This window comes from Mustelus asterias, chromosome 4 (assembly GCF_964213995.1).
Source record: "Mustelus asterias chromosome 4, sMusAst1.hap1.1, whole genome shotgun sequence".
NCBI lineage: Eukaryota > Metazoa > Chordata > Chondrichthyes > Carcharhiniformes > Triakidae > Mustelus > Mustelus asterias.
Window position 1 is genome coordinate 65205229 of NC_135804.1, and position 13291 is coordinate 65218519.

A 13291-nucleotide genomic window follows, 5' to 3' on the forward strand; every position below is an offset into this window, starting at 1 on the left:
GCAGCAAGACCTCCCTGCTTTTATACTCCATCCCTCTCGCGATAAAGGCCAACATTCCATTTGCCTTCTTGATTACCTGCTGCACCTGCAGACTGAGTTTTTGTGATTCATGCACAAGGACCCCCAGGTCCCTCTGCACAGTAGCATGTTGTAATTTTTCACCGTTTACATAATAGTCCATTTTACTATTATTCCTTCCAAAGTGGATGGATGTCAATGGATGGGAGGCTAGTTTGCTTTGTTCATGATTCTTTGTAGTTTCTTGCAGTCTTGGCTAGAGCAGGGGCCATACCAAGCTGTGATACATCCAGACAGGATGCTTTCTATGGTGGGTCTGTAGAAGTTGGTTGGAGACATAGCAGACATGCCAGATTTCCTTAGTCTCCTGAGAAAGAGACATTGGTGGGCTTTCTTAACTGTAATGTCGGCATGGAGAGGTTGTTGGTGATCTGGACACCTAGAAACTTGAAGCTCTCGACCATTTCCACTTCATTCCCATTGATGTAGACAGGGGCATGTCTTCCACTACACTTCCTGAAGTCAATGACTATCTCCTTCATTTGACTGACATTGAGGGAGAGATTATTGTCGCCGCATCAATTCACCAGATTCTCCATCTTTTTCCTGTACTGCATCTCATCATTGTTTGAGATCCGACCCACTGTGCTGGTGTCATCAGCAAACTTGAAAATCGAGTTGGAGGGGAATTTGGCCACACAACCATAGTTGTATAAGGAGTATAGTAAGGGGCTGAGGACACAGCTTTGTGGGGCACTGATGTTGAGGACAATCGTGGAGGTGGTGTTGTTGCCTGTCCTTATAGATTGCGGTCTGTGGGTTGGGAAATCTATGATCCAATCTCAGAGGGAGAGTAGCTGAGCCCCAGGCCACGGAGTTTGGAGATGCGTTTTTGGAACAATAATGGTGTTGAAGGCTGAGCTGTACTCAATAAATATGCGTCTGACACAAGTGTCTCTGTAATCCAGCTGTTCCAGGCTTGAGTGTAGGGAGATGGTGTGTGCTGTGGACCTGTTACAGTGAAAGGCGAGTTATAATAGATCCATGCAATCTGGGAGGCCTGAATTGAGCTGCGCCATTACTGTCTTTTCAAAGCACTTCATAATGATCTATGTCAGAGCCACCGGGCAACAGCCATTGAGGTACACTGCCTGGCTTTTCTTTGGTACAGGGATGATTGTAAGACTTCTGAATGTCAAAATAAAATTAAACCGCAGAGTGAAAAGAAGACCCGTCATTCTCAAAATCAGAGTCAGGAGAGAGTGCAGAGAACACAGGAGAAGGAAGGGGAAGAAAAGAGCAGAGGCCTCAGTCTCTCAATGAAGAAAATGAACGTGGTGATGTGTAAAGGTTCATCTAGAACAAGATCCATCTCAATCAACAGTCTGGATAGGATAGTCAACACCTGCTGCTCAAGCAGCTACCTTGTGTGACGCACTGATTGGTGGATGCAAGAAATAAATAGCCCTGAATTTCAAGTGATTAGTGTTTTGGAATTTGCAGGCACATTTCTACCCTTGGGTGACCCAGCCAGCAGTAACCAGCTCTTACCACCTGGGAAGTTCTCCCAGGGGTGGCAGGTTGAGCACAATACCTCAATATCATTGGTGGCGTAGTTTTGATCATCAGAATAGGAGAAGCCAACCCCAGCCGGAGATTCCAGGTACAGAACATTGGCCACCTTGTTCCAGCTGTACTCATTGGTGTAGAGTGTGCGACCATTATCCTTCACCTGGAAGCAAACACATGAGTTAACAGGATGTGACCTATTGACCTGAATCTGCATTACCCAACTTGCCAAACCTCCTACACTCCACTGCAACACCCCCATCACCTCTCAACCTCCCCCAGACCCACAGAGCGCTACACACAGCAGCCTTCAGGAGCTTCTTGGCTTTTTACCTCCTGTTCAGTGCACGTTTCTCTATTTCAAATCAAAACTCTGAACCATTGGGGAGTAGAGTATAAATGTACAATCCTGTACAGCACTGAGCTAGACTGACCAGGTTCCATCCCGAATGCATGTCCTGGCATTGGGAAGGGAAAACAAGGGCTTAGGTTTTCCAATCTTCAAGCACCATCTCGGGGTGATAGGCAGGCATTGGGTCAGGACAGAATCAGGAACCCTGGATGTTCCCTTTCCACTTTGCCAGAAGAGATTTAAAGCCAACACTGCTGTTTTTTCTGAGGTTAGCCAACAGTAAAACTCAATCCTCACTCTTCAGTGAGGCAAGTACTTACATGCAAAGGTCCATTTTCAGTGAGTAATCCACCTAAGGAACTGCACCCAGGTCCACCATTCAGCCACAGGACCACAGGGTCATTGACTGGGTCTCGCTGGGATGTCACAAACCTGCAGGAGCCAAAACAAGTTGGAATGAGTGTGTGTTCTTGGGGACAATGCAAGAGTGGAGAGATAAGGCACATCAGGATCATTAAATGGTTCCAGCAGAGGGGGGAAGCTATTCATCCACTTTCAAGCACACCAACTCTCTGTAAGACCTACTCAGCTAGTTCCACTCTCCTGCGTGACCTCTGGAGCCCTGCCAATCCTTTCCCTTCAGATAATTATCCAATTTCCTTTTGGAAAGCACAAATGTAGCTTGCCTCCAATACCCTCTCAGGCAGTACACTCCAGATCTTCACCACTCAGTGTCCAAAAAGTTGTTGCTCTTTTTTGTCAATGATTTTAAATCGATTTCTCTGTTTTTTTGATCCTTGAGCCAATGGGAACCAGCTTTCCCCCTCTACTCTGTCTGTAGTCACTGGATTGGAGAATCACCCATCTGGCCCTTGTCTTCTGAAAGCACGGGTTCTGTTTATATTATTAACATTTTTACAATGAAGCAATCTAATTGAGGTCTTTAATATGTGAAAAGGGTTTAACAGGAAGATATGGAGAATCGATTTCCTTTTGTGGATTACCCTTCAGGAGTGAAATTAGGAAGTAGTTCATCAACCAAAGAGTAGTGGAAATCTTGAGGCCAAGAAGGTTGGGGATTGTGGAGGACAGTTGGAGCATTCAGGACTGAGACCCATGGAGTTCTGTTATGTAGGGGCATCAAACGCGATAAAGTACAGATGGGGAGAGCAAATTGAGGTCCAGATCTGAACACAAGAAATAGGAGCAGGAGTAGACCGTCCAATCCATTGAGCCTGGTCCACCATTCAACACAGTCATGGCTGATCTTGGGCTTCAATTCCTTTTTCCCCAGCTGCTTCCCATATCCCTTGATTCCACAAGAGACCAAAAATCTGTCTACCCCAGCCTTAAATATATTGAATGATGGAGCATCCACAACCCTTTGGGGTAGAGAATTTCAAAGATTCACAACCCTTTGCGTGAAGAAACCTCTCCTTGTCTCAGCCCTGAATGATCATCCCTTTATCCTGAGACTCTTCTAGATTACCCAATCCACAGAAACAATCTCTCGATGTCTACCCTATCAAGCCTCTTCAGAATCTTTGATGTTTCAATAAGATCAACTCTGATTCCACTTTTTTTACTAGTTATTCAGTTTTTTATTTTGGATTTGTAAAATTCCAGTGTCATCCATATCTCCTATACATTTGCATAAGGCCAATGAGTCTTACATGGAAACTGCTTGTTTTTGTATTTCATGGTGCAGGTGTTCTTTCAGACAATCATTGCAGGATCAATGGGCTGAATGGCCTCCTTCTGCACTGTATTGGTTCTACAGTTCTACTTTATTCATCCTTCATACAGAGTGTGCATAGAACGGAAAGTAACATAGTTCAGTTGTCAGTGTAGAGTAAAGATATTAAAAAGGTGCCTCTCTTTAGTAGATGATAAATAAGAATTATTGACTTGGTGTCTCTCTGGCCCCTGATCCCTGCACCTGCATTGAACTAAAAGGATAAGGATTATCCCCAGCATTTATCTGATGATTCAACCCCTAGTCCCTTTGCATCTATCAAAGTTCTTGGATGCTTTACCTGAAGTGGAACTTTTACATGTCTTCCTTCAGTCCATCCACCACCAAACAGATTCTGCTTTCAGAACAAGTTCTATTTCCATCTTCAAATGTCATTCTCTGTAAAGCTCAAGTGTTCAAGACTTGAACCTTGCTCTTCTAACCCATCTCTCTTTGATACCGAACACATACAAAAACTTGTTTCTGTTAATTCTTGTGGAGTTTTTGGAACCAGATATTTGCTCAGGTTCAGCTTTGCCAATCATTTTCATAAATGGACCTCTGTCCCCTACAATCTGGAGTGCACTCTTTGCCACCCAAAATCAAGGAAAATGTTACAAGGATCATCATAGGGAACTTTAGTCCAGATACTAACTAATGAATTATAATAGATAGTGTTCAAATTCAAATAGCCAGGCAGTGATGGAATGAACACTAGAGCCCAGTCTCTGTACATTTATACACTGGTTCAGGCAAAGTTCCATCAGACTGGAAAGAAGCAAATACTCAAGAGGGAGGGAGAGAAAAAACAGGAAACTACAGGCCGGCCAGTTAACTTGACATTTGTTGTGGTGAAGATATGAGAATCGGTCATCAGGACGTTACAGCTGGGCATTTAGAAAAACTTAAGGTAAACCGGAAAAGTCACCCTGGTTTTGTGAAAGGAAAATCATGTTTAACCAATTTACTGGAGTCCTTTGAAGGAGACTTTATACACTTTGGATAAAGGGAAGCCTGTAAATGCACTGTACTTGGATTTCCAGAAGGCATTTGATAAGATGCACATCAAAGGTTATTGCAGAAAATACAAGCTCATGGTGTAAGGGGTAATATGTTATCCTAGATAGAGATTGGCTGGTTGGCAGAAACTGAGAGTATGCATAAATGGGTCTTTTTTCTGATTGTCCAGATGTGATGAATAGAGTCCCGCAGGGATCTGTGCTCAAAGTTTCACAATTTATATCAGTGACTGAGATAATGGGAGCAAAGATATGGGAGCTAAATTTGCAGATGACACAGATAGGTAGGAAAATATGTTGTGAAGAGCACAGAAGAAAAGTGCAGACAGATGGGTTGAGTGAGTGGGCAAGTATCTGGCAGATGGCATATAATGAAGTTCACTTTGGCAGGAAGAACAAAAAAAGCAGAGTATTACTTGCTAGTGCTGTTCGAGAGAATTTAAACTAGTGTGGCAGTGTTTGGGAACTGGAACAGCAAGCCAGTAAGTGTAGGGACCGGGGAAGAAAGTGAAACTGAGATAAACATAGCGCAGAGTAAGAACGGACAGAGGGAAGTTGTGGGACTTGGAGGGACTGGAGGTCTGGGGTACATCTTGCTTCAATGCAAGAAGTATAACAAGTAAGACAGATGAACTGAAAGCCTGGACTACTGCATGGAATTATGATGTTATTGCCATTATGGAAGCATGGTTAAAGGAGAGACAGAACTGGCAGCTTAACATTCCAGGATATTGTTGTTTAGATGTGACAGAAGGGGAAACAAAAGGAGTGGAGGAGTTGCATTACTGATTAGTGAGCAGATCACAGCTGTGTTGAGGGAGGACACATTGGAGGGATCTTGTAGTGAGGCATTATGAGTGGAGCTCAGGAATAGGAAGGATGAAATCACAATGTTGGGAGTGTACTGTAGACCTCCCAACTGCCCGCAGGAGATAGAGGAGCAGTTTTGTAGTCAGATACTGAAAGGGTGAGAAAAAAGCTGGATCGTTGTGGTGGGTGACTTTAACTTCCCCCATATTGACTGGGACTACCTTACAACCAGGGGGTTGGATGCAGAGCAATTTGTTAGATGTGTCCAGGAGGGCTTTTTGATACAGTATGTTGGCAACCCAACCAGGGAGGGGGGGCCATACTGGACTTGGTGTTGGGGAATGAGCCAGGCCAGGTGATCGATGTTTTAGTGGGGTAGTATTTTGGGCTTAGCGACCATAATTAAATAAGATTTCGGATAATCATGGATAAGGACAGGAGTGGCCCTCAGGTGAGGCTGCTTAATTGGGCAAGGGCCAAATACATCCAAATTGGTCTGAAACTAGTGAATGTGGACCGGGAGCAGCAATTTGAGGGCAAATCTACGCCTGGCATGTGGGAGGCTTTTAAAGGCCAGTTGATTGAAGAGCAGGACATGCACGTCCCTGCAAAAATGAAGGATAGAAATGGCAGGATTCAGGAACCATGGATGACAAGGGAAAAATTGTAAGCTTAGTCAAAAGGAAGCTTATGATAAATAGGTCTAGGCAACTAAAAACTGACTAAGCCCTTGAAGAGTATAGAGAAAGTAGGAAGGAACTTAAGTGCGGAATTAGGAGGGCTAAAAGGGACCAAGAAATGTCTCTGGCAAACAGGGTCAAGGAGAATCCGAAGGCTTTTTTATGCATATATTAGAACCAAGAGAGTAGCAAGAGAAAGAGTAGGCCCACTCAAGGACAATGGAGGGAAATTATATGTGGAACCACAGGAAGTGGGTGACATCCTTAATATGAGTACTTTATCAGTATTGACCAAAGAGAAGGACATGATGGATGTTGCGGTCACGGATGGGTGTGTGAACGCTGCAGAGAATGTCAATATATCAAAGGAGGAAGTGTTGAATATTCTAAATTGCATGAATGTAGACAAGTCCCAGGGCCGGATGGGATCTATCCCAGGCTACTGCGGGAGGCAAGGGAAGAAGTAGCTGGAGTGGCCCTCAGGTGAGGCTGATTAATTGGGCAAGGGCCAAATACATCCAAACAGATATTTGGATATTCCTTAACAGATATCTTCACATCCTCTTTGACCACAGATGAAGCTCCAGAGGACTGGATAATAGCCAATGTTGTTCCCTTATTTAAGAAAAGAAGCAGGAATAATCCCAGAAAATTTTAGGCTGCTGAGGCTGACTTCTGTGGTGGGGAAGTTTTTGGAGAAGATACTGAGGGACAGGATATATGCATATTTAGAAAAAAATTGACTAGTTAGTGACAGGCAGCATGATTTTGATCATGTCTTACCAACTTGCTTGAGTTTTTTGATTTGGTGACAAAGATAATTGATGAGGGAAGGGCTGTGTATGTAGTTTATATAGACTTTAGTAAGGTGTTTGACAAGGTCCCACATAGCAGACTGGTACAAAAACTAATATCACATGGGATTCGGGTGGGTTGTCTAGATGGATACAGAACTGGATTGGTCATAGAAGACAGAGTAGCGGTTTTTCAGAATGGAGATCTGCAGTTAGTGGTGTTCCACAGGGATCAGTGCTGGGACCTCTGTTGTTTGTTGTATATATAAGTGATCTGGAGGTGGTCTGATTAGTAAGTTTGCGGATGACACAAAGATTGGTGGAGTTGCTCATAGTCATGATGTGAAGATGCCGGCGTTGGACTGGGGTAAACACAGTAAGAAGTTTCACAACTTCTGTTCTTCACAACATTTAACCTGGTGTTGTGAAACTTCTTACCATGTTGCTGATAGTGCCATGGATTGTCTCTTAGGAACATTAACATACAGAGGGATCTGGGCATGCAGGTCCAAAGTTCCCTAAAAGTGGCAACACGGGTGGCCAAGGCGATCAAGAAGGCATATCGTATGCTTGCCTTTATTGGCTGGGGCATTGAGTGCAAGAGTTGGGAAATCATTTTGCAGCTATATAAAACCTTGGTTAGACCGCATTTGGAGTATTGTGTACTGTTCTGGTCACCACAGTACCAGAGGCTGTGAACGCTTTTGAGAGGGTGCAAAGAAGATTCACCAGGATATTGCCTGATCTTGAGGATATTGACTGTGAGGAGAAGTTGAATAAGCTAGGATTGTTTTCACTGGATAGATGGAGGCTGTGGGGAGACCTGATAGAGGTCTACAAAATTGAGTGGCATATACAGGGTGGATAATCAGATGCTTTTTCCCAGGGTGGAAATGTTAATTGCAAGGGTGCACTGGTTCAAGATAATGAGGGAAGGCAAGATTTAAGGAGATGTGTGCAGGAGGTTTTTCTACATAGAGTGGTGGATGCCTGGAATGTGCTGCCAGAGGAGGTGGTGGAAGCAGGCACATTAGCAACATTTAAGAGGCATCTAGATGGGTACATGAATAGGGAGGGGATGGAGGGAACAGACTGAGTGCGGACAGAATTTTGTTTTTAGTTTAGTTAGGGCATCATGATCGGCACAGGGCCGAAAGGCCTGTTCCATACTTTTCTTTGTCCTCTTTTGTGCTGAAATGGAGAAGAAGGGCTGCAGAATTCTGAGGTGCAGAAGGGTCTAGGTGCTCTAGTGCATGAATCACAAAACGTTAGTATGCAGGTACAGCAGTAATTAAGGAGGCTAATGGAATGTTATTTTTTATTTTGAGAGGAATTGAACATAAAAGGAAGGATGTTGTACTTCATTTATACAGGGCATTGGTGGGACCAGGGTTGTAATTCTCCTGTTCTGCTGCTGGGAATGGAGATTTGGCTGAGTGCCAAATTCTCCATTCTGATCAGCAGCGGTAGCGAGGTGTGCAAAACCAGAGAATTCAGGCCAACGTCTCAATTACTGTGCACAGTTTGGCTGCCTTATTTAAGGAAGGATGTGAATACATTGGAAGCAATTCAGAGAAGGTTTACTCGATTGACACTTGGAACAGGTCTTACAAAGAAAGGTTTGACAAACTGAACTTGTTTCCACTGGAATTTAGAAGATTGAGGAGCGACTTGATTGAAGTATACAAGATTCTGAACAATATTGGCAAGGTGGATATGGAAACAATGTTTCCTCTTGTGGGTGGCTGCAGAACTAGGGGGCACTGTGTAAAATTAGGAGTTACCCTTTTAGGGCAGAGTGAGGAGAAACTTATTCTCGAGGGTTGTGCGACTTCGGAACTCCCCGCCACATAAGACAGTGGAGGCAGAGTGATTGATTATTTGTGAGGCAGAAGTAGATCCTTGTTAGACCAAGAGAATGCAAGGTTAATCGGGGGTAGATGGGAATGTGGAATTCATAAGACAAACAGATCAACCATGATCTAACTGAGTGGTCTAGCAGCCTTGAGGGACCGAATGGCCCGTTTCTGCTTTTATTCATAAAAGCTTTTATTAACAGAGAAACACACATCACATTTCATGCATCTCTAATCAACAAACAGATTTTCAGACTGTTCCTGTTTAGGGTGGCAGTGTCATAGTGGTTTAGGGCAGTACAATCGTTAGCACTGCTGCCTCACAGCACCAGCGACCCGGGTTCAATTCCGGCCTTGGGTAACAGTCTGTGTGGTGTTTGCACATTCTCCTCGTGTCTCTGTGGGTTTCCTGCCTCACTCCAAAGATGTGCGGTTAGGTTGATTGGTTATGCTAAATTGACCCTTAGTGTTAGGGGGGTAGTAGGGTAAATATGTGGGGTTATGGGGATAGGGTAGGATTGTTGTTGACGCAGACTTGATGGGCAAAATGGCCTCTTTCTGCACTGTCGGGATTCTATTCTATGAACTAATGCCCACTAGCTGAATATAATTACTCCTAATTGATGTACAATTAACAGATAGCATCCTTTGTGTTCTCTATATGCAAGGTGAACTGAATAAACACTCAAGGAAACCACAACAATTTTTGGCACCTTTGACATACAATTCTAATGTGCTTCACATGAACACTACAACAAAAATTTGACACCAAGCCATATTGTAGTAAGCACAGTGGTCAGCACTGCTGCCTCACAGCACAAGGGACTCGGGTCATTGTCAGCATGGAGTTTGTATTTGCCATGCTAAATTGCCTCTGAATGTCAGGGATTAGCAGGGTAAATATGTGGGGTTACGGGGATAGGGGCCTGGGTGGGATTGTTGTCAGTGCAGGTTCGATGGGCGGAATGGTCTCCATCTGTACAGAAGAGATTCTATACAAGGAGATCTCAGGGCTGACAACCAATATCTTGGTGAAAGATTAAGGTTTTGAGGAGCATCTTAAAGGTGGAAAGTGTTTTTTCTTTGTCTGTGCGCGTCACTGGTTGGGCCAACATTTATTGCCCATCCCTAATTGCCCTTGAACCGAGTGCTAGTCCATTTCAGAGTCAACTACATTGTCTTCAACTGCCCAGGCGATAGGGGAGCCAATGGCCTATTGATATTATTACTAGACTATTAATCCAGAAACTCAACGAATGTTCCGGGAACCCAGGTTCGAATCCTGCCATAGTAGGTGGAATTTGGATTCAATAAAAATATCCGGAATTAAGAATCTACTGATGACCATGAAACCATTGTCGATTGTAGGATAAACCCATCTGGTTCACTAATATCCTTTAGCAAAGGAAATCTGCCGGTCTGGACCACATGTGACTCCAGAGTCTCAGCATTGTGGTTGACTCAACTGCCCTATGAAATGGCCTAACAAGCCACTCAGTTTCAAGGGCAACTAGGGATGGGAAATAAATGCTGGCCAGCCTGCGACGTTCATGTGCTACGAATGAATAGAAATGGTCAATGCTGGATCAATTAAAATCAGGTGCTTAAGAGGCCGGAATGAAAGAAACAAAATTAACTTGGAAGGTTGGGGGATGGGCTATTCTGGAGAAAATTACAGACGAAGAGGGAGGCGAGTCCATGGAGGGATTTGAAAACAAGTTTGAAGTTTTCAAAATTTAGGCATTGCCCATACAAGTCAGTGAGCATAGGGATGATGGGTGAAATGGACTTGCTGTGAGTAAGGACATGGGCAGCAGAGTAGTGAATGACACTAGGTTTGTGGAGGGTAGAAACATAAGAAATAGGAGCAGAAGTAGGCCATTCGGCCCCTCAATACTGGCCTTCTATTTAGATCGATCATGGTTGAGCACCAAAGTGCTATTTTCCTGCACTGTCCCCATAACTCATATCTAAAAAAACTGGATAGAACTTCGGAGGCTGGCCAGAAATTAGTTGGAGAAGTAAAGTTGAGAGTTAATAATAGCAAATAACCTCACATTTATTTTAACCACAATGCAATATAACTGAACAATACTAATCCCATCACAGTATATCTACAACTCCTAACATATGCTAAAACCTCCTCAAATATATCTCTCCAATCTTCTTCATTTAGGATAATGCCAGGATTCTGCAGCCTTTCTATCAACACACATGATACCATTTCCAGGAGGAGGGAGTGAAAAATGGGCGATAAGGGGTGGGGAAGCAGGGGGAAGCATAGGGTACACTGCAGAATTTTGGTTTTGAAAGACTGATTCCTCCTCCTTTGTGTCAACTGAGGCTCAGTTGGGATCACTTGTCTCTTAGTCACAAGGTCGTGTGTTTAGGTCCTAACCCTAGGACTTGAATATCTAAACTATTAAAATAAACCAGAATATGTTGGAAATATTCAGTAAATCCATGGAGACAATAGTAGGTCAATGGGCTGTTGTCAAGTAGAAATGACGGTTGACACTCCAGTGAAGGGAATGCAGTACAGTCAGAGTGCCGTCTTTCAGATGAAATGTGAAACCAAGTCTCTGCCTTTTTGGGTGGACCTAAAAGATCCCGCTGAAGTAGAATGGGAAGCTCTCTTGGCCAATATTTCTCCCTCAATCACTTTCAGAAAAACAGATTATCTGTTCTTTATACATTGGTGTTTGTGGGAGCTTGCTGTGCACAAATTGGTTGCTCCATTTCCTACATTACAACAGTGGTTACACTTCAAAAATACTTCATTGTCTGTAATGCATTTTCAGATGAACAGTAGTCAGGAAACGTGCAATATAAATGCAAGATGTTTTCTTTATTCTCCACTTTGACTCTTCCTGGATATATCCTACAATCTGATCCTCCCCACGCCCCCAACATTCATTCTTTCTGTCTGATCACAAACACTAGATGCCAATGGGACATTGAACAGTGGAGGGCATCACTGGGATTAAATAAAAAGTAATTAGAAGCAATAAAAGCTGCACAGTCTCTCCCAATCACAAATTCCCCCAACCTCATCTCATGAGCAAGCCCAAAGTTTAGTTGAGCCCTGTTATAATATCCAACTTTACACAGACCAGGAATCTAATCTGGACCTTCACCCATTGAGAGTTCAGGAGACTGTGGACTGTCAGACACTAGTTCTATTGTGTCCCCAATGTCAAGGTAGGGTATCCAGCATGCCAGCTATGTGGCGCCCCATTCACTTACCAATAATGTAGATGTTGACCAGGAGATGCCTGTAGGTACCCTGACCACTGCCTAAAGTTGAGTTTGGTCTTCAGACCCGGCAAGGACAGGACTTCATCTTGGGCGTAATATCCCAGAGCGCCGCTCACACAGAGCAACAGCAAACCCCACCACATCATTGCCAAGCAGGTGGAGAGAGTGAGACCGAGAGATTAACAGCCACAACCCGGAGGATCTCAGGAATGTGGTGGTTGGGGGCAGACAACTCCTTATATAATCCAGACTCAGAATGGGATAATCACAAGACCAATTGTAAATGATACAAGGAGGCAGGGAGTTACAATAATACTAAGAGACGATAGGGAATGAAATCACAAGGTATGAAAACAAATATTGGAATGATGTGAACACAGGTAACAATCTGTGACTTGTGCTGGAAAAGGCCCCAATAGTTTTGGTTAAGTAATTAAGTAACCTGTGTCCTCAACCTGTCCTTTAAATACATGATAGATAAAGTAGATAATAACTAGTGCTCCTTTCAACTATTGCCATATATTCCAAACTATGTTTGCCCAACAACCACTCAATTAAAGACTGGTATTTGTGAAACACTATCATGTTCAAGGTGTCCCAAAATAGTTCATAATCACTAATTGAGGTTTTAAATTTGTTTTTGTGATATGGGAGTGAAAGTGGTGAGGCCAGCATTGATTACTCATCCCCAATTGCCCTTGAGAAGGTGGTGGTAAGCTGCCTTCTTGAACCTTTGCAATCTAAAAGAATATAGAAAATAAGAGCTGGAGGAGACGATTTTTCCTTTTGAGCCTGCTCCAGCATTCATTTTGATCATGGCTGACCATGCGACTCAATTACCCGATCCCTTCTTCCCTCATATCCTTTGATCCCCGTTTGGCCTAAGAGCGATATCCAAGTCCTTCTTGGAAAACATACATGCTTTGACCTCAACTGCTTTCTGTGGTAGCAAATTCCACAGGCTTCCCACTTTCTGGGCAAAGAATATCTCATTTCAGTTGAGAAAGGTTTACCCCATACCCTTAACCAATGACCCTTGGTTCTGGACGCCCCCACCATCAGGAACATCGTTTCTGCATCCTGCACACTGAAGCATCTCTGCATCCCCTCACAGTTCACCCTCCCACGCAGCTTTGTGTCATCTGCAAATTGAGATATTACATTTAATTCCCTCATCTAAATTATTAACATTGTGAAAGC

The 13291-nt window shown here is 43.6% G+C and overlaps 1 protein-coding gene across 1 annotated transcript in view; it reads right to left on the reverse strand.

Annotated features, from left to right (window-relative positions):
- LOC144492305 (lysosomal protective protein-like) overlaps positions 1–12237 on the reverse strand; it is a 40049-nt gene extending 27812 nt beyond the window's left edge. Inside the window, exons 1-3 of the mRNA XM_078210294.1 lie at positions 12080–12237; positions 2260–2371; positions 1613–1750 (exon numbers count right to left, since the gene is read on the reverse strand). Of these exons, the coding sequence (XP_078066420.1) occupies positions 1613–1750; positions 2260–2371; positions 12080–12237 (408 nt within the window). The remainder of the gene's footprint in view (positions 1–1612; positions 1751–2259; positions 2372–12079) is intronic.
- Between the last annotated feature and the right edge of the window lie 1054 nt (positions 12238–13291).